The sequence below is a fragment of the Lampetra planeri genome, chromosome 47 (assembly GCF_965212315.1).
Source record: "Lampetra planeri chromosome 47, kcLamPlan1.2.h2, whole genome shotgun sequence".
Classification (NCBI taxonomy): Eukaryota; Metazoa; Chordata; class Hyperoartia; order Petromyzontiformes; family Petromyzontidae; genus Lampetra; species Lampetra planeri.
Genome location: NC_136153.1, coordinates 3,238,654 through 3,264,334, shown reverse-complemented (window position 1 = coordinate 3,264,334; position 25,681 = coordinate 3,238,654). Strand labels below are relative to the sequence as shown.

Sequence of the window (25,681 nt, the reverse complement as noted above, 5' to 3'; positions counted from 1 at the left end):
AGAGGGGGTGAGAGGGGTGAGAGGGGTGAGTGGGGTTAGAGGGGTGAGTGGGGTGAGAGGGGTGAGTGGGGTGAGTGGGGTGAGTGGGGTGAGAGGGGTGAGTAGGGTGAGAGGGGTGAGAGGGGTGAGAGGTAGTGAGTAGGGTGAGAGGAGTGAGTGGGGTGAGTGGGGTGAGAGGGGTGAGAGGGGTGAGTAGGGTGAGAGGGGTGAGAGGGGTGAGTAGGGTGAGAGGGGTGAGAGGGGTGAGTGGGGTGAGTGGGGTGAGAGGGGTGAGTAGGGTGAGAGGGGTGAGAGGGATGAGTAGGGTGAGAGGGGTGAGAGGGGTGAGTGGGGTGAGAGGGTTGAGAGGTAGCGAGTGGGGTGAGTGGTAATGAGAGGGGTGAGAGGAGTGAGTGGGGTGAGAGGAGTGAGTGGGGTGAGTGGGGTGAGAGGGGTGAGAGGAGTGAGTGGGGTGAGAGGGTTGAGTGGGGTGAGTGGGGTGAGAGGGGTGAGAGGGGTGAGTGGGGTGAGTGGGGTGAGAGGGTTGAGAGGGGTGAGTGGGGTGAGTGGGGTGAGAGGGGTGAGTGGGGTGAGTGGGGTGAGAGGGGTGAGTGGGGTGAGTGGGGTGAGTGGGGTGAGAGGGGTGAGAGGGGTGAGTGGGGTGAGTGGGGTGAGAGGGGTGAGTGGGGTGAGTGGGGGTGAGAGGGGTGAGTGGGGTGAGAGGGGTGAGAGGAGTGAGTGGGGTGAGTGGGGTGAGAGGGGTGAGAGGGGTGAGTGGGGTGAGAGGGGTGAGAGGAGTGAGTGGGGTGAGTGGGGTGAGAGGGGTGAGAGGGGTGAGTGGGGTGTGAGTGGGGTGAGAGGGGTGAGTGGGGTGAGAGGGGTGAGGGGGGTGAGAGGGGTGAGTGGGGTGAGAGGGGTGAGAGGTAGTGAGTGGGGTGAGAGGGGTGAGAGGGGTGAGTGGGGTGAGAGGGTTGAGAGGGGTGAGTGGGGTGAGAGGGGTGAGAGGGGTGAGTGGGTTGAGTGGGGTGAGAGGGGTGAGTGGGGTGAGAGGGGTGAGAGGAGTGAGTGGGGTGAGAGGGGTGAGGGGGGTGAGAGGGGTGAGTGGGGTGAGAGGGGTGAGAGGGGTGAGTGGGATGAGAGGGGTGAGTGGGGTGAGAGGGGTGAGAGGAGTGAGTGGGGTGAGAGGGGTGAGGGGGGTGAGAGGGGTGAGTGGGGTGAGAGGGGTGAGAGGGGTGAGTGGGGTGAGAGGGGTGAGAGGAGGGTGTGAGTGGGGTGAGTGGGTGTGAGTGGAGTGAGAGGTAGTGAGTAGGGTGAGAGGGGAGTGAGTGGGGTGAGAGGGGGTGAGTGGGGTGAGTGGGGTGAGTGGGGTGAGTGGGGTGAGGAGGGGTGAGTAGGGTGAGAGGGGTGAGTGGGGTGAGAGGGGTGAGAGGGGTGAGAGGGGTGAGTGGGTGAGGTGAGGGGTGAGAGGTAGTGAGTAGGGTGAGAGGGTGAGTGGGGTGAGAGGGGTGAGAGGGGTGAGAGGGGTGAGTGGGGTGAGTGGGGTGAGAGGGTGAGTAGGGTGAGAGGGGTGAGTGAGAGGTAGTGAGTGGGGTGAGAGGGGTGAGTGGGGTGAGAGGGGTGAGAGGGGTGAGAGGGGTGAGTGGGGTTAGAGGGGTGAGTGGGGTGAGAGGGGTGAGTGGGGTGAGTGGGGTGAGTGGGGTGAGAGGGGTGAGTAGGGTGAGAGGGGTGAGAGGGGTGAGAGGTAGTGAGTAGGGTGAGAGGAGTGAGTGGGGTGAGTGGGGTGAGAGGGGTGAGAGGGAAGAGGGTGAGTAGGGGTGAGAGGGGTGAGAGGGTGAGTAGGGTGAGAGGGGTGAGAGGGGTGAGTGGGGTGAGTGGGGTGAGAGGGGTGAGTAGGGTGAGAGGGGTGAGAGGGGTGAGTAGGGTGAGAGGGGTGAGAGGGGTGAGTGGGGTGAGAGGGGTGAGTGGGGTGAGTGGGGTGAGAGGGTAGTGAGAGGAGTGAGTGGGGTGAGTGGGGTGAGAGGGGTGAGAGGGGTGAGAGGGGTGAGTAGGGTGAGAGGGGTGAGAGGGGTGAGAGGGGTGAGTAGGGTGAGAGGGGTGAGAGGGGTGAGAGGGGTGAGTAGGGTGAGAGTGGTGAGAGGGGTGAGTGGGGGTGAGTGGGGTGAGAGGGTAGTGAGAGGAGTGAGTGGTAGTGAGTGGGGTGAGAGGGGTGAGAGGGGTGAGTAGGGTGAGGGGGTGAGTGGGGTGAGAGGGGTGAGTAGGGTGAGAGGGGTGAGAGGGGTGAGTAGGGTGAGAGGGGTGAGTGGGGTGAGTGGGGTGAGAGGGTAGTGAGAGGAGTGAGTGGTAGTGAGTGGGGTGAGAGGGGTGAGAGGGGTGAGTGGGGTGAGTGGGGTGAGAGGGGTGAGTAGGGTGAGAGGGGTGAGAGGGGTGAGTAGGGTGAGAGGGGTGAGAGGGGTGAGTGGGGTGAGTGGGGTGAGAGGGGTGAGTAGGGTGAGGGGGTGAGTGGGGTGAGAGGGGTGAGTAGGGTGAGAGGGGTGAGAGGGGTGAGTAGGGTGAGAGGGGTGAGTGGGGTGAGTGGGGTGAGAGGGTAGTGAGAGGAGTGAGTGGGGTGAGTGGGGTGAGAGGGGTGAGAGGGGTGAGAGGGGTGAGTAGGGTGAGAGGGGTGAGAGGGGTGAGAGGGGTGAGTAGGGTGAGAGGGGTGAGTGGGGTGAGTGGGGTGAGAGGGTAGTGAGAGGAGTGAGTGGTAGTGAGTGGGGTGAGAGGTAGGCAGTATGGAAGATGTTGAAGATCGATCTGGTATTGGATTGTGTGGATTGGAAACCAGTGGAAGGATTGGATTATCGGGGTAGCTGTGTCCTCCTTTACAGGGACTGGTAAAACGCTATTGATTTATTGGAGGACGTTTGTCCTGCCACTTATAACTGGAGATCTAAGAGGAGTACAAGGATAAACAATTCACCACAAAGGAAAAACAACAAAGAGTCACCTTTACAGGATGCAAAGTTTGTTTTGACAGAGGCCATAACCTGATCTGGAGAGCAGACAAAAATGTTTAACGGAGCGAACGGGGGGGGGGCGGTTGTAATCACTCGGTAGACACGCTGATTGACCGACGGATGAATGACAATTTGTTTTCTCAAATAATCATCATCAGCCATGGTCAATCCGCTACTGAATCAAAGCCAGCCACTCCTCACGATCCCACCCGGCACCTGCAGACCAACTGATTTCATTGCTCCATCTCTCTAGGCGGATGTCCGTCATCTCGGACGCGTTCCACTGCCCGGCTGCCACTCCGTCATCTTATTTATTTGTTTGATATTCATAGAGCGCCTTCGCACAAGGCGCTGAACATTGCTTAAAAAGCAGCTCACAAAATCGAGCCATTTAGATGGCAGGGGCAGTGCAAGTGCCGACGAACAGGTGACCGCAACAGATGGCACAACAACATCCCCAGTTTTTCCGCGCGGCGTCTTGAGCCGCGGTCTCCGCACTTAAGAATGCGTATAGTCGGGGCTGATCGCTGCTAATGACCGAAGTGATCAGGTCTCCACGGTGAGATGCATCTGTGCCACCATCCCCATGACTCCTGGGCAGGCAATCTCACGGGGCCGGAGCATGGTCCGGCGGCTATGGATTTTCGCTAACAAGGCGACGTGTGAGATTTTCTCCAAAAGCGCAATTAATTTCGGCCAAGTGAGTTTCGATTGACTCCGTGGAATTTCCACGCATGATGTTTTCGCAACCCTCCCTCCCCGCCTCCCAACGGGGTGGTGATACGGCCGAGCGGCAGCGCACTTGCGGAGGTTCGCGGTTCAGTTCCGTGGCCCCCCCCCCTGGTTAATACTGCGTGTTGCACCAACCAAAAAAACAACCGCGTCACGTGAACGAAAGTCATGCGGCAAAATTGCGTCACAACTAAAGGCGCAGACCCTGCAACGCCAAGCTCCACTATAGTGAGATCTAGAGAACTCCCACCCACGAGAGGGTAACTTGGTCTACTCCTCCACGTTGGCCAGACTTCTTCAGAAGAGTCGCACGCGGACATGCCGGTCGACGGTTTGACACGGCACATCTCCCCAGGTCATCGAGCGGTGCCGCTGGCCACAGCCGCAGGAAGCCCCTCTCCTCACCGGCAAAGGTCTGTGGAGGCCGGCGACGATTGTTCGCGAGCGTGGCAGGCCACTGAGCCCAGCCGGAGACGGATGGCCTCATTTAATCTTGACTAATTTACGTTGGCTGGCGGCGGGTGACGTTACACGCAAAGGGGATTCACCCTCGCGTCCTCCACCCTCTACTCACACCGCCCACTGCCTCCCCACCCCGCCAATCGTGATGTAATGAATTGTCCCCAGTCGGTGGTCACGGTTACATTCCAGAACAGATTATTTTTCTCTTTCCGCCTCGTTTGTTGCGTCTGGGCTGTCCTCTCCCCCATATGTGTTTGTTTGGACAAGCCTTGATTGCTTATCAACTCTCCACAAGGACGTTTGATGATTTTTGTTTGTGTGTTGTGTGCTAGGACCCATGTTTTAGGTCCTTAACTAAAAACATCTGGCAGTCCAGCAGCGCTGGTTCAAGCAAGCTGATGAGACGCTGAAAGTCGAAACCGGGTCTAGGGTTAGCCAATGCTGCTGAAAAGATGCACTTCCAGGAGGCTGTGCGGCTGACGGGATGTGTGAAACATACTTTCATGTTTAGTGTGACAATACAAATATGGCAAGATGGTGGAATTCGCTTCATTATCCCAACGGATTGACGATTGAGGCTCCTCCCGAGTGCCTTTTCTCCGGGTTTTACAGTTTGCTTCCACACAAAGCCAAACACTGATCGCTAATGAATTGGGCCAAACATCCCGGCATGGCAGGAGCCTCGCAACAAAAAAAAACACGTCTCCAGACTCAGTTTCATTGGGTAAATACAAGGCATTATGATTATTCTTACCTGTGTACTCATTTCCACGAGACAAAGAATCCATTCGGAAATCTCGCAGAGCAGCACTACCTACCCCCCCCTCCCCTTCCCCACCACCCCCTCATGTTGGAAAACAGCCCGTGGAAGCATATATCACAGAACTACTTCCTGGACGACTGTGAAAAAGAGCCTTCAAAAGAGCTTTAAAACTCATCGGATTTGTCTCCAGCACAAGTAAATATTCTGATTCTTGCGAGGATCATCCCATGTAACCTCTGCTAAGAGACAAGTAGGGGGCAGCACAATTCCCCGCCACTAACTCGGCGCTTTGCCGGGCGATAACAAGCCGCCACTCAACCGGCACCGAATGTACAGCGGAGCACGAGGTCGAGAGGCCGAGAGGCAGAGGTCACAACCGGGTACCCGATACCCGTACCCTACCCGATACCCGGCTACCCCTACCCGGCCGGGCACGGGTAGACCGTGAGTCACTGGTGAGTCACCGTTTGTCACTCATTTCCCAACGTCTTGTCTCTTCTCACAATTCAAGTTCCTAGAATCAACCCACCCGCGCCTGCAACATGGCTTCATCCCAGAGGTCACAATCGGGTACCCAATACCCGTACCCTACCCGGCCGGGTACGGGTACAGGTACCCGTTTGCGACCCTGGTGCGGCCGGGTACAGGTACGGGTAAGGAATCAAAACCCGTTTGCGACCTCTGCCGAGAGGGCGAGAGGCCGAGAGGGCGACATCGTTGTGGTGAGCACGAGGAAGCCACCGCCACCGCCGCCCCTCCCCTCTCCCAAATATCACGTGGAGGCAGCGACGATCTCCGGGGCAGCCGCGTCTATCTCGCGCGCACCGGTGATTCAGGCCCGGTGTCCAAATCCCTCCGGCGCTCACCTGCCGGGCAATTTAACGCGTAAATGAGTGCCAGCGGGGGTTGAAATTGCACCGATTGGTTACGCGGTGAGAGCTGTGCGCACGCCGGCGGGCACGGGGCGCCATCGCCCGCCGGTGACAGACGGCTGGCGCACGGCCGAGCGACGACACGTCAGCTGCTGCTGCTGCCACGTCGCAGGCAGCGGAGGCAGTGACAATGGGGGACCGTTCAGCGATTCGTCAGGGCCCGTCTCGCTGCAGGCATCCCGCTCGCTTTCGCTCACTCACCCAATCGTTCACTCGCCGGCTCATTCGTATGCACACTCGCTCGCTCACCCGCTCGCTCGCCCGCCCGCTCACTCACCCCCGCACTCGCTCGCTCGCTCACCCACTCGCACACGCACCCGTTCACAATCTCACTCACACCCTCAGAGGCCCAGTCAATCATCTGTCCGTTCGCAAGCCTTAATCCACCAAAATGCATAAATGGGTGAGGATGATGACTAGAATGGTGATGACGTTCCCCGTTACGACGCAAGGATGATAACGTTTTCACTGACAAAGAGGGCTTTAGAAAAAAAAAATCCGTTGAGCGCATCAGGAGCTAAGCCTCACTCAGGTAAGACGGTGGAAAGGAAGTGGGGGATGACTGGTGAAAGCTAGTCAAGTGAAACCCACCTCACCATAGATCTCCTTTCTCGCCTTCACAGACTGTTGGGGCAAGTGCTGTTAGCGAGCACCTACGAAAGCCGGCACAGCACACGAGGGCGTGGGTGGCCAGCACCATGCCTGGCCGTATTTTACTCCTGAATGGCGAATTAAAAATATTATATCAGGTACTCATTTGAGGCTGAGTCAACTTAGGGGAAGACCCAGGACTGGATAAACGATCATCATTGGTGTTGGCCTGTGATCATGTTATAACGATGTAGAAACAGGTGCCAACATGCTGTCTAGAGAGTTGGAAATACTTTAAATATTTAACAGGAGGCCATAATGGGGAGGGTTCAACAGAACAGGGAGGGAGTTGAGGCACTTGATGAAGAGACGCAGAGTCCCATCACCACCACGACCATCACCATCATCACCTCCACCCTCATCACCACGACCACTACGACCATCACCACCTCCGCCACCACCACCAACACCACCACCACGACTACCGCCATTATCACCACCTCCGCCACCAACAACCGCTGTTCGCCACTAAGTCGTCGTGACGTCACCATGGCGCGTGCGCCAGGCTAGGTGCACCTTGAGAACGAGTGAAGTGTTATGAGTCTATCCCGCAACCGACCCAGAACACAGAGGTATGTCACGGGACAGACCCAGGTGTTATGGATTGACCAACGAATGACTGACAGATGCCCCGCCTGTGCACCCCACCTCCACCAACACGCCACCACCACCTCTACCATCACCGCCGTCTCACCTTCGGGCTCATCACGTGGCAGGGGCTTGTTCTTGCGTGGTCGCACGAGCTTCCAGGGCGGCACGGGTGGCGAGCGCGGGGGCGGCACGAGCGGGGAGCTGCGAGTGCGGCTCACGTGGAGGAGGTGCGGCCACATGGGGGAGAGGCCGGCCTCACGCAGCTTCTGGGCCGCGTCCGCCTGCGTGTTCGTGTTTGTGTGCGTGTGCGCGTCGTGTGTGTGTGCGTGTGGGAGCGATAGTGTAGCGGTTAGAGCTCTGCGCTATGAACCCGGTGACCCGGGTTCGATTACCGCTCATGGCCAACACCCAGTGACGATTATCTGAACCGGTCCTGGGCCTCCCCTAGGTCGTCTAAGGTGCGGTGTGTAAACATCGCCAATGGGGAGACAAGGCAGTCAGGCGTGGTGCTGGCCACCCACCTCCTCGTGTACCGTTCCGGCCTTGATCGGTGCTCACTAACAGCACTTGCTTCTACAGTCTGTTAAGGCCATATGGGGGATCTTTGTCTTTGTGCGTGTGGGTGGAGGGGGAGCGGTACAGGAGGGGTCACAGGTGGTGCAATTTCCAGTCATCTGAGTCTGTAAACATCATGGCACCTAGGTCTGTTCCGTGACCTCCTGCCAGCGGGCATTCTTCGACATTTCCCGTGGCCGAAAAGTACACATAGCCTGATACAAGCGCCGTGGTGACGTCACCACCACTTTGTGGCCAATGGCAGTTGTTGTTATTGTTGGGGGAGCGGTATGCCACACGAGGGGGTGGGTGGCAAAGATCAGTGGCGATGTTTACACACCGCACCAAGTACTCATTTGATGCTGAGTCGACCTAGGAGAGCCCCAGGACCGATTCAGATAATCTTCACTGGTGTTGGGCGTGAGCCAGAATCGAACTCGGGTTTCCGGGTTTGTAGCGCTGCACTACCGCCCCCCGCAACATACATACATACACACATACACGCACACTGACACTCACCATCCTGCCCAACACAGAGAAACTTTCGCTGCCGCTGGCTGGACACCTGTAGCTCGCGAACACCACCACCTCCGGCTTGTCGGGCACCGTCCCAAAGTTAGCGCTCGATCTCTCTGGAGGGAAACGGTCAGTCATTCGGAGAGTCAGAAAATCAGTCGGTCAGGCAGATGGACAGACAGACAAGCCACCGGCTTGCGAGAGTCAGGTAATACGTCGGTGTGAAAGTTAGATAATCCGTAAAACGGTCAGCCAGCGACACATTTAGAAACAAGCATTGAGATTATATTATTTTGCTGCTAAAAATTTCGACGTGATAAACCACTTTGTTGGGCTATCATTTGTGGCCAGGTTGCTAGATCTGAAAAATAAGTGAATAGGTCAGTGGGCTTTACCTGGTAAGATGAAAAGTTTAGTTTTATGTAAGTGATTTGTTTAACATTCCTATACTTTGCACTCCTATTGTGTGTTTGTATTGTTTGTTGTTGTAACGTTCATCATCAGATTCCTCCTGCAGTCTGAATAAATATTCCCATTCAGTTAGAGAGTCAGGCAATCAGGCACGCAAATAAACTATTTTTATATTACCATGCAAAGCTTACTGAGCTATGTAGCTCTTTTTCAACGGTTTTATTTAACTTCACCTGCGTTTGTCGTGGTCAAAACTTGTCATCAAAAGTTAGTCTACTTCCTGTTGTTCAATCAATTCAAAATTTTGCACGCGTACTCAGATCGGGTGACAATGCATGCCTGTATCAAAATCGGCATCAATTAATCAATTAATTGGCTCTTTTAAAACAATTCACATTTGTATGGACGGTTTATTCATTAAATATTTATGTGGGTGACGTCAAAAACGCCGCGGTCCCTAAACTCTGGAATTGCCTCACCCAAGAAGCAGGTGCCGCATGTCTCAGGCGCATCATTGACAAACTTCTCTACCGTGAGTTAAACGAAGCTGTTAATAAAACCGTTGATTTTTAAAAACTTTTTTAAAGGAGTTTATTCAGAAGCGACCTGGCCACAAATGATTGCTCAACGAAGCGGCTCATCACGTGGAAATGTACAGCAGCCAAACTCTCGTGACGTTGATTCTGAATGTGGAGGGAAAAGACCAGAGGAGCCGTAGAAAAAAATCCACACGACCACGGGGAGAACATGCAAAACTGCAAATATACAGCAGCAGCAGGCGTCAGGGTCGGGATTGAACCCATGACCTTTTGTATACCAGGTGAGGTAGTTAACATCTCCTAGCCACCAAGGCCCGAAGGCCCTAAACGTCGGGGTGACTCACAACGAACGGCACTCTCTCCGTTGTAAGCGACGAGAGTCTACGTGGTTTCTAGAATAAAATTGAAGAGCGGGGAGTGGCCAATATGCGTGCGCACGTGTATTTTGCTGGACGGCGCGATCCGATTATAGATACCCCATTAAAACAGCAGGGAGAAAAGAGGAATGGAAACAGTGCATTACGTCACAGCCCCCCCCCGCCGCCCCCCCCGCCTACCCCCACACGTCTGCCACCAATTCCAATACGATGAATTATTCTCCCTCTTCATGCCACTCCTCTGTAAGATACGAAGCGATCGCCTTCACAATGATCAATCGGCCATTTAACAAAAATATAAAAATAAGAGGGGCCATTTAGAAATTGGCGGAGTATCTGTAAATGGATCGCCCTGTACGTACGCGTTATTTACATGCCGGCGATCCCGGGTCACGGTGCGGCGCGCGGCGGGAGAGGCGCGAGGCGGGAGAGGCGCGAGGCGGGAGAGGCGCGCGGCGGGAGAGGCGCGAGGCGGGAGAGGCGCGAGGCGGGAGAGGCGCGAGGCGGGAGAGGCGCGAGGCGGGAGAGGCGCGAGGCGGGAGAGGCGCGAGGCGGGAGAGGCGCGCGATGAGAGGGGCGCGCAGCGGGAGAGGCGCGAGGCGGGAGAGGCGCGCGGCGGGAGAGGCGCGAGGTGGGAGAGGCGCGAGGCGGGAGAGGCGCGAGGCGGGAGAGGCGCGCGGCGGGAGAGGCGCGAGGCGGGAGAGGCGCGCGGCGGGAGAGGCGCGAGGCGGGAGAGGCACGTGGCGGGAGAGGCGCGCGGCGGGAGAGGCGCGAGGCGGGAGAGGCGCGAGGCGGGAGAGGCGCGCGGCGGGAGAGGCGCGAGGCGGGAGAGGCGCGAGGCGGGAGAGGCGCGCGGCGGGAGAGGCGCGAGGCGGGAGAGGCGCGAGGCGGGAGAGGCGCGCGGCGGGAGAGGCGCGAGGCGGGAGAGGCGCGAGGCGGGAGAGGCGCGCGGCGGGAGAGGCGCGCGGCGGGAGAGGCGCGCGGCGGGAGAGGCGCGAGGCGGGAGAGGCGCGAGGCGGGAGAGGCGCGAGGCGGGAGAGGCGCGCGGCGGGAGAGGCGCGAGGCGGGAGAGGCGCGAGGCGGGAGAGGCGCGCGGCGGGAGAGGCGCGCGGCGGGAGAGGCGCGCGGCGGGAGAGGCGCGCGGCGGGAGAGGCGCGAGGCGGGAGAGGCGCGCGGCGGGAGAGGCGCGAGGCGGGAGAGGCTCGAGGCGGGAGAGGCGCGAGGCGGGAGAGGCGCGAGGCGGGAGAGGCGCGCGGCGGGAGAGGCGCGAGGCGGGAGAGGCGCGCGGCGGGAGAGGCGCGAGGCGGGAGAGGCGCGAGGCGGGAGAGGCGCGAGGCGGGAGAGGCGCGAGGCGGGAGAGGCGCGCGGCGGGAGAGGCGCGCGGCGGGAGAGGCGCGCGGCGGGAGAGGCGCGAGGCGGGAGAGGCGCGAGGCGGGAGAGGCGCGCGGCGGGAGAGACGCGAGGCGGGAGAGGCGCGCGGCGGGAGAGGCGCGCGGCGGGAGAGGCGCGCGGCGGGAGAGGCGCGCGGCGGGAGAGGCGCGCGGCGGGAGAGGCGCGAGGCGGGAGAGGCGCGCGGCGGGAGAGGCGCGAGGCGGGAGAGGCGCGCGGCGGGAGAGGCGCGCGGCGGGAGAGGCGCGAGGCGGGAGAGGCGCGCGGCGGGAGAGGCGCGAGGCGGGAGAGGCGCGAGGCGGGAGAGGCGCGAGGCGGGAGAGGCGCGCGGCGGGAGAGGCGCGAGGCGGGAGAGGCGCGCGGCGGGAGAGGCGCGAGGCGGGAGAGGCGCGCGGCGGGAGAGGCGCGCGGCGGGAGAGGCGCGAGGCGGGAGAGGCGCGCGGCGGGAGAGGCGCGAGGCGGGAGAGGCGCGAGGCGGGAGAGGCGCGCGGCGGGAGAGGCGCGCGGCGGGAGAGGCGCGCGGCGAGAGAGGCGCGAGGCGGGAGAGGCGCGCGGCGGGATAGGCGCGCGGCGGGAGAGGCGCGAGGCGGGAGAGGCGCGAGGCGGGAGAGGCGCGAGGCGGGAGAGGCGCGCGGCGGGAGAGGCGCGAGGCGGGAGAGGCGCGCGGCGGGAGAGGCGCGAGGCGGGAGAGGCGCGCGGCGGGAGAGGCGCGAGGCGGGAGAGGCGCGCGGCGGGAGAGGCGCGAGGCGGGAGAGGCGCGAGGCGGGAGAGGCGCGCGGCGGGAGAGGCGCGCGGCGGGAGAGGCGCGAGGCGGGAGAGGCGCGCGGCGGGAGAGGCGCGCGGCGGGAGAGGCGCGCGGCGGGAGAGGCGCGAGGCGGGAGAGGCGCGAGGCGGGAGAGGCGCGAGGCGGGAGAGGCAACTCTGATTAACACAGTTGGTTACGTACGACGATGTGAATGAAGTTGAGCGCACAACGTCAAGTACGTGAATAGGTTTTTACCCTTTCTGGCAAACAAAAGAGGTGTCAAGATATTCTTGGTTCCTTCGTTAAAGTCAGGTAGAAGGGAGAAAAAAAAACAATAATAAAATAATAGGTGTCAAGATGTTTGCAAGGAAATAATGAGCGAATTAACCACACGTACTCATGGCAAACAGACAAACACGACACGAACAAGCTCCCACCTTCAGGCACTGGCGACACAGATTCCGAAGGAGCGGCCTTCCTCTTGTCCTTCTCCAGCTCCTTCCCTTTCCGTCGGCCGCCCTCCTTCCCATCCGTCCTGTCTGCGGAAGCGACAGCGAACACCGGGTCACCTGGGGGGGGTTCCCTCCGTTCTCTTCCACCACACCCCCCCGCCCCCCCCAACAGATTCGGCCTCACAGACAACGACGGCCGTGGCCCGTCCGGTGCCGGCAACGTTCGCCGCTCGGTGCAGAGGTTCGCGGTTTGAATCCGGCGGGCCGCCCTGGTTAATACTGTGTATTAACGTAATAAGTTACCGCGGTTCTCATTAAAGGTTTCCCGTGTGTCACGATTGAGCGTCGCATCCCTGACAACAACAAAAATAATACCACCCACGCGCCGTCTCCTGCTTGAGCGCACGTTAAAAGCTCCCGCGGCGTCATCCGAAAAGAGTAGGCTTGGCGCGACGGACCCAATGGGTCAAATTTGAACAATTACGCACACCGCAAATTACAAAAATTGGTGCAGCTACGTCGTCCCCTGCTGTGAAACTACTCTACAATGGTGTCCGTGACACGCAGCACGTATGAATGTTAAACTTCTTTCGCGCCTTACGTAGTCACCCGCGCTAATCGGAGGTGCGGGCGAAGGACAACAAACTAAACACAGCAGCGCCTTCATTCGTGATAGCACTCGAGACAGATATGAATGGCACAGCAACAGAATGCGCGTACACGTTTCATTCTGTGATAAAACAGCCTGTGCACAGACTGCAATTTTAAATATGATAATAAATAATAGTCTCATTGCCGTATTTCGAGATTATTTTAGAGCATTTTTTTTGAGTATCTGCTGAATGCACAGCCCACTGCTGCAACGTTTTCTCTTTAAAGTAAAAAAATAAAACGCACGTAGAATCCACAGCGCAATCATCGGCTGCGACTGACAAAACTCAGCAGGACTCTCCTGAAAAAGTCATGAGGCTCTGCGAGGCTGGGCAAACACGCACAACTATAACTTACGGCTGTCACGTCCGATCCGCTGAAAATCATCGTCGCCATTCATTACTCATCCTGCGCCTCTCACGCTGCGCATCTCGCAGCAGGGGGCCCTGGGGCCCAAGATGACAAGCGACCAGCAGCAAAAACATTTCTTGAATCGAGATAATGACGCGAGGAACCATCGCCACGGAAGCGACCGCGGGCCCAACTCGGAACGAAACGACGACGCTCAGCCCCCTCCATCCCGCACCCACCGGCTGGCGTCCCACGCTCGGCGGCCTTGGGGGGCGCCTCCTTCCTGCAGTCCTTGCCGGGCACCGTCGCGGGGGGCTCCGCCGCGGGGTTGGGGGGACCGGAATCCGCCGCCGCCGCGGCCGGCGGGGGCTCTTCGACCGCCGGCTCCGCCGAGACCCCCAGGGTCGCGTGCTCCTCTGGGCGAGCACCCTCTCCGTCCTCCGGGGGCAGGCGGAATTCGGGCAGCAGCTCCCGCAGCAGGCCCCAAACGTGGGCAGCGTGGGCCACCCTGGGGCGGGAGGGCGGGCGAGCGGGCGGGCAAAAAGGCAAGGGGCAGACTCGTTAGAAGGCCCGTCGGTCGGTTAGACAGACGGTCGGACAATAAACGATGAAAAAAAATTTAGCCAGCAATGCAGTAAGTCAGTTGGGCCAATGAGGCAATTAGTCACGTGAGCAATCAGTCAGAAAGTCAGACAATCAGGCACGCAGTGAGCCAGTCAGAGAGTAAGACAATTAGGTCATCAGTCAGACAAACATTAAGTTGGTTATTCAGTCAAATATTTAGTCAATCAGTCCGTTAATTAAGGAGGCAATTATTTCACCTGAGGATTCAGCAAGCTAGGCAAATTAGTCTGTGGATAAAATAATCAAGCAGCCAGTACTGAAGTCAATCAGTCAGCTGGTTGATAATTTGTTAAGTCAGTCAGTTGCTGAATCAGTCAGTTAATCAGTTAGTCAACCAGTAAGATAGACATTATATCAGTCAGTCAGCCGTTAGGTCAAATCATTCACTCACATTTCCATCACTAAAGCACTCAGTTTGCATCATAATTGGCATTGAACATCGTTTTAAATCTGTACCAGGACACGAGCGCTGTTGTTGCTGTCCTTGTTGTTGTTGTTGTGATGCTGGGCAGACACAACGTGTGCCAAGTTACACTGATTACCCCTGATTGGTGCTCGCAGGCTCCTCCGCGAGATGTAAATATAGCCTTAAATGTCAGCGCACACCACGCTCGCGAGTTTGTGCCACCGTGCAAATGGCATGGGAAATTGCCCAGTGAGCCCAGACGGATGGAACTAAAGCGTCAACCGTTTCAACCTTGTTTGGAAGGCATTCACAGGAAGGACGAGAGGTGGCTGGATGGCTCAAAGGTCAGAGGCGATGAGCCGGCAACGCAGAGACCCTGGGTTCGAATCCGAGTTTTGAGCCACTGCCCGTGATAAAAACCGGCTGCCCTCAAGTGTAACTGAGTTGATGAGCTTAGACTAATCACCAATGACTGTGTCATTTTTTTCATTTCCAGCGATGATCCTGGATCAATATAATTGTATACATTGCCCTCGATGGATGAATGAGTGAGTGGGTGAGTAGCTGAGTGAGTAAGTGGCTGAGTGAGCTGGTGAGTGAGCGAACAAGTGATTGAGCAACTGAGTGGTTTTATTGAACAGCTAAGTGAGTGAGTGGCCGTGTGTGTGTGGCTGAATTAGTGAGTGAGCGAATGAGTGAGCGAGTGAGCGGGGTGAGTGACGGACCCATCCACACGCAGTGTGCTGCGGCTGTCACTCACCGTAGAGGGATGACTTCAGGGATCCAGCCGGTGAGGCAGTGCAGCACCGTGAACTCTCCCAGCTCGCCGTGGCAACTGTGCCCCACACAGCTAACGCACAGACAAAGACAAAGATTGCTGCGGTGGTGAGATGTTAACTACCTAACCTGGCATACAGGTCGTTGGTTTCAATCCCGACCCTGACGCCTGCTGTATAGGGTAAACCACGGTGGCGAGATGTTAACTACTTCATCCGGTATAACCTCCTGTCGTTGGGGTCGATCCCGATCCTGACGTCTGCTGTGTATTTTGAGTTTGCATGTTCTCCCAATGGTCGTGTGGAATTTTCTTCAGGTCCTCCGGTTTTAACCCTCCACATTTAGAATCACCATGCGTTTAGAGCATTTGACTGCAGTGAATTTCCACATTGATAACCCACTTGTGACTTACAGTGAGGGAAAAAAGTATTTGATCCCCTGCTGATGTTGTACGTTTGCCCACTGACGACATGGCACACAAGGGGGTCGGTGGCCAGCACCACGCCCAGCCACCTTTGTCTCCCTAGTGGCGATGTTTTACACACCGCACCAGGTACTTAATTTGAGGCTGTGTCGACCTAGGGGAGGCCCAGATAATCGTCACTGGTGTTGGCCGTGAGCAGGAATCGAACCCGGGTCGCCAGGTTCACAGCGCAGCGCACTAACAGCTACACTACCGCTCCCCCACACGTGTGCACACAGACGCAACAACACGCTGTTCTGTTTTGCTCCGATGAAACGAAGCTCGCTTCCCCGTATTTTCTTTAAAGGGGGGGAGAGAAAAGCGACGCGTTTATTCATTGGGAAACTGCAAATGGAGCGTGAGCTTCAGAGCGATGGTTCACCAAACTTGCATTTCTGGAGGCTGCCACTAACCTCGGAGACGACCTCCTCAAGGTCACGTCCCTGCACGGCGCTCGTGCACACACGCAAACAAAGACACACAAGCATACACGCACGCGCGCGCGCACAAACAAAGATCCCCCGTATAGCCTTAACAGACTGTAGGGGCAAGTGCTGTTAACGAGCACCTATGAAGGCCGGAACGGTACACGAGGGGGTGGGTGAGTCAGCACCACGCCCGACCGCCTTTGTCTCCCCAGTGGCGATGTTTACACACCACACCAGGGTACTCATGTAAGGCTGAGTCGACCTAGGGGAGGCCCAGGACCGGTTCAGATAATCGTCACTGGTGTTGGCCGTGAGCGGGAATCGAAACCGGGTCGCCAGGTTCATAGCGCAGCGCGCTAACCGCTACACCACCGCTCCCCACACAAACAAAGACACACGCGCACACACAAGCACACAACGCACACGCTCACTCACACAAGCACACGTGCACACACGCACATCCGTCGCCCGCGCGGGCTCTTTCATCATCGTTTACCTAATTTCCCACGGAATAGACAGCGCCAGTTGTCTCCAGTTGCCCCGATTCAGCCTTACTTTGGTTCAGATCTCGCTCCCCCGAATTCGAGCCGAAGTGGCGACTGGAGTTGGCAAAAATTAAAAAGGGGTGTGCGCTTCTACAGCGCTCGCACGGACTAGAGCTATCAGGTGAGCCAGGGGTGACACTGGGCGCCACGCAGAGGTCGCAACCGGGTACCCGATACCCGTACCCTACCCGATACCCGGCTACCCGTACCCGGCCGGGTACGGATAGAGATCAAACATTGAATTTATGAACTTCTTTCGCACCATATGTAGCCAACCATGCTAATCAGAGGGAAAGACAACAAACTGAACACAACAAGTAGCTGTAAAGAAAGAGTTTTCAATCTAGATTCTTTAAAAGTCCATAGCTCCAGGGGCTTCCTAATATCGGAAGGAAGAGCGTTCCAGACGGCCACAGGTGCGCATCTGAAAGCACGCGATGCAGTGACCGTCTTTGTTCGATGGTTAGCCAAAAGCCGGTGCTGCGAGGATGACCGGAGTTTCCATCATGACTTATCCTCTTCAACAACGTAAAAGTGTGCTTGTGCACAGGAAATAGTTGAATGGTTCTACCCCACATTTAATTCCCAAAACTTTCTCTGCCTCAGATACGAATGGCGGTGAAATTCCTCCTGTTGCAATTCCAGCGACTGGGACCCAGGAAGACACCAGCAGTGGGATTACCGCCTGACATGTCTTCACAAGAGCAAACCTTCCCACAATGCACTGTGCCAGCAACATTTTCACCGTTTTACTTCGAATGTAAAGGAGTTAATTTAGGCGCAATGCATTTGTGATTATTGACGGGTTTGTGATTGTTAAAATGGTGTTCATACTCTTTGGTTCTTTCGGTAAAGTCACGTAGGTATAAAATAAAATAAATCACGACGTTTCGGGCGCAACACAAGCGTCCGTCATCAGGTGGGAAAGCATGGTCTGCTGCTGAGGCAGATTTATTTTATACCCACGTGACTTTACCGAAATAACCAAAGAGAATGGATTCCTGCAGTCACGAAAGCTTCAAATCAAAATGGTTTTTGCCTGTGATCAAATAGCTATTGTTAGATAACTGTTCATAGACCAATTTATAAAACTGAGTTATCAGAATTTTTTTTCTAAAAATGTAATTCTCATCAGGCCCCATGGTGTAAACCAGTGCAGTGTACAACACTTATCGTCCACTCCGTCTTTCTTCTCACCTAGCTATTCACGTTTTATGAAGAAAGGTCATTACCCAAAACGTTGCCTTTTTTCATTTTAAAGCCACAGTGTTGCCGAGTGTGTCGAGTTTTTAGATAGATTAGACAAACGCAGCAGCAGACAGCAGGCAGAGGGCGATGACAGCTTTCAGGATGATCCGTCCCTCCCCCTCGCTCTGATGCTGCGTTTCCACCGTCGTTAGAAGCCAGACCTGAGCCTTGCCAGGCTCTTCCAGGAGCGTGGCTCACTACCCGTGCCAATGGTGCAGGAGCCAGACGGCTCCGTGGTGTTAGAACCCTTCCCTCCGTGCCACCACCACCCGCTCTCCCTCAATATGACTCGTTCTTATTAACAAGGCTCACCGTATGGTTGCGTTAGGTTATGCTACCCCAAGCCAAAAAACTATTATCTTTGTAATTTCCCACTATTTTATTTTTAATGAAAACACGGCCCTCAATTTTGACCTATGCGAAAGACGCTATTGACCTGTGTCATTATTCCATTGACCCCGTGACAACATGACTGGCTCCAAAGGGCAGCCTGGGAAAATGCACGCGACTCCCATATGAAAGAGAGCCACGTGGCCCCTTGGAACTGGTTTCGACCGGTATGGCTGCCAACGGGAAACCTGGGCCGAGCCCTTTTGCCCGATTCATGAACCAGTCCGGGCCTCCTTTAAGGTGGTCATCGGAACGTGGCATTGTGTTTCTCTCTGCCTTCATATGCACGTTTAGCAGCACACCAACCCAACGCTGTACACTGCCACAATCGGTTAATCAATTAACACATGTTCTGTGACAGTGAAGTCACCTTGTTCGCATTTCGCCTTAGTGAAATTCTAATAATCAAATCTCATGGTCCTAGCTTAAAGGAAGCGAGCAGTTTTAGAAGGGAAAAAAAAAGCCTTTGAAACAAGAAAAAAAGGCCTGAGATTGGTCAATGACATCATTCCACAGGGACAGGATCTGACAACTGTCACAAAGACAAATATCCCCCCATGGAGCCGCCACAGATTACGTAAACTGGTCAGCAAAAAAAACACATTTTTTTCTGGCCTGGACTTTTGCAGCTGTTTTAGACTAATTTCAGGGTGCTGATTCCAAATCTGATCTCAGATTTGCTCTATCACATCTCATTTTTATGCTATCTGCATACTCCATTTGCATTGATTTTACCCGAAATTAATTCTGTCACGTATGATTGCAAGTTGTTGCAAGTCAGTGAGTGTTTTAGTGTTAAAATATGGTGCTGTATTTTTAGGATAGTGTGTTTATAATATTATTTAATGTAGATATCCACATTTATTTAATATTTTTCTTCTGCAGTTTTTATTGAAAATGCAATATTTGATATCTCAAAAACCTGATGTGATAGACAAAAACTGATGCCAGATTTGGAATCAGCACCCCAAAATTGGAATACCTTATGCCAGAAAAAGTGTGTTGACCAGTGTTATTGGGGCAAGTGTTGTTGGCGAGCTACTATGAAGGCTGGCACGGTGTGGCCAGAGCCACGCCCAGCCACCTTTGTCACACCAGTGTGGATGTTTACACACTGTACCAGGCTGAGTCGACCTAGGAGAGACTCAGTATCGGTTCGTATGTCATTTGTCACTGATGTTGGCCGTGGCCGGGAATTGCGCAATGCGCTAAGCACTGCGCCACCACTCCCCATACACCCTGTCACAAACAGATACGTGCAAAGCCTTAACAGACTGATGTGGAAAGTGCTGTTAGCGAGCACCTATGAAGGCTGGCACTGCACACGAGGGGAGGCCCAGGACCGGTTCAGATCATCGTCACTGATGTTGGCCGTGAACGTAAATTGAACCCGGGTCGCTGGGTTCCTAGTGCAGCTTTCTAACCGCTCCCCACATACATACGCACGGGCACAAACAAGTGTGCGCACATTAACACGTGTACACATATCCCACAACAACATAGCCAGTGGAAATGCACTAAGTGCTGTGACATCAGCGAGCCACTTTTGCCAGGCTAAGTGCACTCTGAGACCACATGGGCGAAGAAGGGTCACAAGACAGGCAGAGATATCATGGGCTGCCAGGCAAAGATTCCCCGTGTAGCCCCTTACAGGCTGTGTGGATAAGTGCTGATCACAAGCACCTATTTAATGGCGGTATAGTGCCTGGCCACCTTTGTTTCTCCGGTGTAGATTATTACAAACCATGCCAGCTACTCATTTGAGGCTTAGTCGACCTAGTGGAGGCTCAGGACCGGTTCAGATAATCGTCACGGGTGTTCGCCATGAGCGGGAATCGAAGCCGGATCGCCGGATTCATTGCGCACTGCCGCTCCACGCACAAGCTAACGCACTCACACACATACACACATGCACATGTATGTAACAGAAGCGATGTTAAAACACCTCGTGTCCCAACAGACTCTGCCCCAATCCACACACGACCAGCACCCACCACAGATGTGCGAGCGACAAGACGCGCGTGCATGCCGGCCGCCACTCTCCTACAGATTCTGACAACAGCAGGAACAGTCTGTTTCTAGATTTGAAGCTTTCGTGACTGCAAGGATTCATATTCTTAGGTTTTTTCGGTAAAGTGACGTAGGTAAAAAATTAAAATTAATAAAAGTAAAATAAAAATCACGACGTTTCGGAGGCAACACAAGCTTCTGTCTTCAGGTGGAACCATCACAGCACGTATCACTTGATACAGCTATCGTGCTGTGACGGTTCCACCTGAAGACAGAAGCGTGTGTTGCCTCCGAAACGTCGTGATTTTAATTTATTTTTATTTTACTTTTATTAATTTTAATTTTAATTTTTTACCTACGTGACTTTACCGAAAAAACCTAAGAATAGGAACAGTCTACCCAATTCGCCGATGTGGGTGATGATACTGAGCCATGTCAAACCAGCTCAAACCATCTCATGCCACTCACGCCATCTCAGACCATCCAATAGTCTCCACCTCATCCTCAGTTTGTACGTCTTCGAAACCAGATGTCGAATCACTGCATGGGTTCGGCTGCTCGTATTTTCTTTCTCCACGAGCTCCTATTGTCTGCCTGTATGTGTGTTTGTGTTGAACTTCTTTAGCACCATACCATACGTAGCCAAACCGTGCTAATCGCAGGTGCACCGTCCTCATGCACCCTCTCACCTCACCCTCAATCGGCCGCTGCTCCTCCAGCCATGTAACCGGTGGCATCTCCATAGCACGTCATTTTTGATTGGCCTTTCCTACAAGCACACTTGACCAGACCTGAGAACAGACGGTGGTTCTTCTGGGGCATCGGCAACACTTCCTCCACCGTCTACGCCATCGGCTGCCATCCCAAACGATGTCGACCGCTCGCGGTCCCTTTCAGCGTCTGTCCCCATCTCACCGAGACAAAACCGCGGGCCACCAACGCGGGCCTGCGAAGAACGATCGGCTGGGAGATCGTCCGTACATATGTAATGAGAGCCTATATCTGGCTCACGTGGTGATCGGCTCTGCCGGTCCTGCTCTACAGCCAATGGGGGGAGAGCCTGGGAGCATGGCCCTGGCGTGATCTAGGGATGTCAGCTAGGATGATTGGTTCTGCTGGTCTTGGCCTCAGCCAATGGGAAGACAAGTCAGGGGCGTGGTCCCGGGAGTTGATGGGGAATCTGGAACATTCAGCGCAGGCTATTAAGAATTGGCTGGAGCGTACCACGTGACCCAGTCATTAAATAAGGGAGGAGCCGAGGGACACGTGGTCAGACGAGGAACGAAGAGAGAGAGGGGCCACGTGCGAGCGGGGCTCCGAGTGCCACGTGGCGGTGCGTCTCTTGCGATCTGTCTGCCCACTTCCCGTTGCCTGCTAGCAACGGGGAGTGCTTGTGAACTGAAATAAGTAAATAAAAGGACCCATTCCACAAGCCGTCTCCAAGAGTATTATTACACATACATGGGGTGGTAGAGGTGACTGCGTGCCTTTGCGGGGTGTCAGAAGACCCTGCCCAGCCAACACCGCTGAGTTCCTGGGTCCGGATCCAGGTCTTGGCCGCCCAGACCCAGCTCGCGGTTGAATGCTCGCCATGACCGTGAGTAGAATTCAGGTCACCAGCTTTCTGGCGGAATACGCTAAACCGCTATTACGCTGCTTAATAGTAGGTACTCTCGTACTGGTAGGAACCTCCTGGTTACACCAGACCACAGGGGATTATTGTATCCGTCCGTCCATCGTGCATCCAAAAATGGGAGGGGTGGGGCTGGGTGGGGCTGGGAGGGGTGGAGCTGGGTGGGGAGGGGCTGGTCACCCCGTGGTGCCCTTATAAAACTCAACGTTTAACCTACTCACGCCGGCTTGTGCCCGCCCTCACAGTCGGCCATATTTGCGGAATACACCACGCCGCCGTTGACCCTGCAGGCCATTGACCGAGCAACCCGACGTTCCTACCAGCTCCCTCCGCAGGAATGTGTTTATACTTTCCCGCAGTGATATATGACAGGGATGCTGCTACCCTGGTGTAATGGTTAACCTTTAGTAGGCCAAGGAATGGGTTCTCTTGGAGCTCCCCCGAGTGGAAGTTCTATCCTCCGCCAGCGGTGGGGTAAGCAAAAAAAAAGTTCGGGGCTACATCTTGAGAAAAAAAAACATAACCAAATGGCTTCATCGTTACACGGAGGAGGGGGGGGGCTTCGGGGGGAGAGGACTGAGGCTGCCCGGGCTGGTGGCAGCGGCGGTGGTGCCGTGAGCGATAGATCCGTCCGGCGTTTCGGTGGAGTCGGGGGTGCCCCCCCCCCTTACCACCACCCCCCAGGGCTCCACGTGAGTTACGCTGATGCGGGTTAAGTGATGGAGGAGGCACAGAGCGAGCGCCGTCTCTGGCAGGCTCCGCCCCGAGCGGTGCCGCAGCCGTCCATTTGTCAGCGTTCTCTCCGGGACCGGCGCTTTTGGGGAGGAGAACGGGCGCGGCGGCTCAAAGCCCCCCAACCGGTGATGCCCGACAGACGCGGTGAAGTTGCGTCTGAAAAAAACCTCTCGGTGCCTCTGTGCACACTTGTCGGCTCTTGTTCCATTTTCGGAGGCAGGCGACTCCCACCACCACCACCACAACCATCCACCACAATCACCAACCACCACCACCACCACTTCAAAGGGATACCTTGACATTCAGTCGCATTTAGGTAAAAAGTACAGTCCTGCAATTTCTTTCTAACGCCACTGCTGGCTGAAGGTCTTCCACTAAAAAGGAGCCACTATATGTGTTACTTGGCCTACTTGTGCACGCTGGCCAGACGTATTATAAGAGGCAGGAGTACCCACACTTTACCCCACCGGACGCGACACTGCCAATCGACTTAGCTGTTGTGAACTCTTCTTGGTTCTTTCGGTAAAGTCACGTAGAAGGGAAATAATAAAATAATAAAAATAAAACATAATAAAATACAATTCTCACGACGTTTCGGCCACAATGCAAGCAGCCGTCCTCAGGTGAAGAACAGGGCTGTCAGAAAGACAGCGTCCGAATGACGCTGTCTTTCCGACAGACCTGTTCTTCACCTGAGGACGGCTGCTTGCGTTGTGGCCGAAACGTTGTGAGAATTTTATTTATTATGTTTTATTTTTATTATTTTCCTTTTACGTGACTTTACCGAAAGAACCAAGAAGATGAATCCCTGCAGTCACGAAAGCTTTAAATCGAAATGTTGTGAACTCTTTTTATCGTTTTAATTTGATTATTTTATCTCATTGTTTTTCCCTTCTACGTGACTTTACCGAAAGAACCAAGAATACGTTGTGGACTCATTTACAGAGCTGGGTCGACGGGGTGTGTGTGTGGGGGGGGGGAAGGGTGGTTGGAACATTTGAGAAACCTGTACCATCGATTCAACTGCCGGACGGACAGGGAGCTGGAATCGAACCGGTGACCTTTGGATCGTCCAGTGCGCTTTCTGACCATTACGCCGCTGTTGCAACTGAGAAGCGATATCATTCTGAATCGTATCGATCTAGCTCTGCTTCTCGCGCTGCTCGTTTCCCATTACCATGATTGGACAACTCCACCGTCTTCTGGATGCCCCCCCCACCCCGCCGCCCTCCTTCACTGCGTTTGTGCTTTTGAATGTATTCGTGTTTCATTGATTCATTGCGAAACAAAAAATATACACAAATGTGTTCGTGACCGTTTTATAATTAGAGCGGCGGCGGGGCTGCGGTGCGGTGCGGGTGGTGAGCGCAACTCACTATAAATCCACCAAATCTGGGTTCGACTCACGGACATGGCTAACATCGCCAGCGAGTTGTTTTTTTTGCTCGTTGATTTTTAAATGCCACGGTAGCCAAGCACAGGCGCAAAGGCCGAAAATGCCCGTAGCCAGCAACAGACGGCGCTGGAAAAGCCGTAAAGCTAACAGCGCTTAACACATTTCTAGAAATGAGCAAGGTTACTGTAAGGACGTGGAATTAGGGACAATGGGAGGGAATTCCAAAGTGGCGATTGTACCCCGACGCCAATGTGAAACCAAAAAAGACAAAAGATTTCCCGTATAGCCTTAATAGACTGTTGGGGCAAGTGCTGTTAGCGAGCACCTATGAAGGCCGGCACAACACACGAAGGGGTGGGTGGCCAGCACCACGCCTGGCCGCCTTTGTCTCCCCAGTGATAATGTTTACACACTGCACCAGCTACTTATTTGAGGCTGAGTCGATCTAGGGGAGGCCCAGGACCGGTTCAGATAGTCTCCACTGATGTTGTTGAACCGTGAGCGGGGATCGAAACCGGGTCGGCGGGTTCGTAGCGCAGCGCGCCAACCGCTACACTACCGCTCCCCTAATGTGCTATCACAAAACAACAACAGCAACAACAGCAACAAACAGCTCGAATTTCTTAAACGAAGAAGATCACAAAGGTCACTCGTTTCTCCCTCTCTCTTCATGGGAAGACCCCAGTGACCGCCCGCCCGCCCGCAACCACCACACGGCCTCAATCCGCCCGAATCTGCGCGGTCAATCGTGACTGCGCCTGACAAATAATCCTTGTGCGCGGGGCGGGGGGGGGGAGAAGGCGCGGTGGGGGGATGGGGGTACGGGGGTCTCCCGGCGAGGGACCGTGTGCGGAGGACGGCTCGATCGTCATGACGGAGGGGCGGCGCTCAGCTTCGTGAATAACTGAGCGAGACCGCGGTGGCAGCGGCGGAGGCGGCGGAGCGTGCCAAAAAATCGGCGCGCGCAACAACAGAGAAATCGAGACGGAGAATACGTGGCGAGATGGGACGAATGGGGGCCTGGGATGGGGAAGATGCATGCGCTAGCAACGATCTGACACACAAACGATTGGAGACCTAGATAAATGTGCGTGTGTGTATACGCTCGAGAGGGAGATAGCAACCGGCGGGCAGATGACGGAATAGACGGATGGACGGATAGATGGACAATCGGGCTAACAGTCAGACTGACAGATAGGCTAATAGACGGACAAATAGGCGAACAGACAGATGGATGGACAGGTGGAGGAACGAACAAACAGACTTTATACAGACGGTGGGGTGTGTAGGTGGGATCGTTACTGCGCGCTGGCGAGCAGACAGACACAGACAGACCGTAGACAGACAGACGGTGGGGTGAGTGGGGGTGGTGGGTGTGCCGCTTACTGCACGCTGGCGAGCTTGACGATGGCCTTGGTGAGCAGCGTGGGCCACAGCTCGGCGGGCCCGGCGCACGTGGGCAGCAGGGCGCGGTTGGCCTCGTCAAACGGGACCGTGTCGTCCACCGTCACGCGGCGCCAGCAGCCCTGGCACGCAACGCACGCACAGAGCTCCCCTGTACAGCCCCCCGCCTATTACGGCGGGCACGGCACACGTGCGCACTCGAGCGCAGGTTGCCCACGTGTCTTCTTGGTTCTTTCGGTAAAGTCACGTAGAATGGAAACAATACAAATAATAAAATAAAACATGATAAAATAATTCTCACGACGATTCGGCCACAACGCAAGCAGCCGTCATCAGGTGAAGACCGTTGTCTCCCCGGCAGACCTGATGACGGCTGCTTGCGTTGTGGCCGAAACGTCGTGAGAATTATTTTATCATGTTTTATTTTACTATTTTTATTGTTTCCATTCTACGTGACTTTACCGAAAGAACCAAGAAGATGAATCCCTGCAGTCACGAAAGCTTTAAATCGAAAATTGCCCACGTGTGTTTAG

The 25,681-nt window shown here is 55.5% G+C and overlaps 1 protein-coding gene across 1 annotated transcript in view; it reads right to left on the bottom strand.

Annotated features, from left to right (window-relative positions):
• Positions 1 to 25,681, bottom strand: part of ADGB (androglobin) — a 181,118-nt gene that overhangs the window by 96,953 nt on the left and 58,484 nt on the right. Inside the window, exons 7-12 of the mRNA XM_078615445.1 lie at positions 25,131 to 25,270; positions 14,880 to 14,969; positions 13,329 to 13,597; positions 12,073 to 12,174; positions 8,178 to 8,290; positions 7,207 to 7,384 (exon numbers count right to left, since the gene is read on the bottom strand). Coding sequence (XP_078471571.1) covers positions 7,207 to 7,384; positions 8,178 to 8,290; positions 12,073 to 12,174; positions 13,329 to 13,597; positions 14,880 to 14,969; positions 25,131 to 25,270 — 892 coding nt within the window. The remainder of the gene's footprint in view (positions 1 to 7,206; positions 7,385 to 8,177; positions 8,291 to 12,072; positions 12,175 to 13,328; positions 13,598 to 14,879; positions 14,970 to 25,130; positions 25,271 to 25,681) is intronic.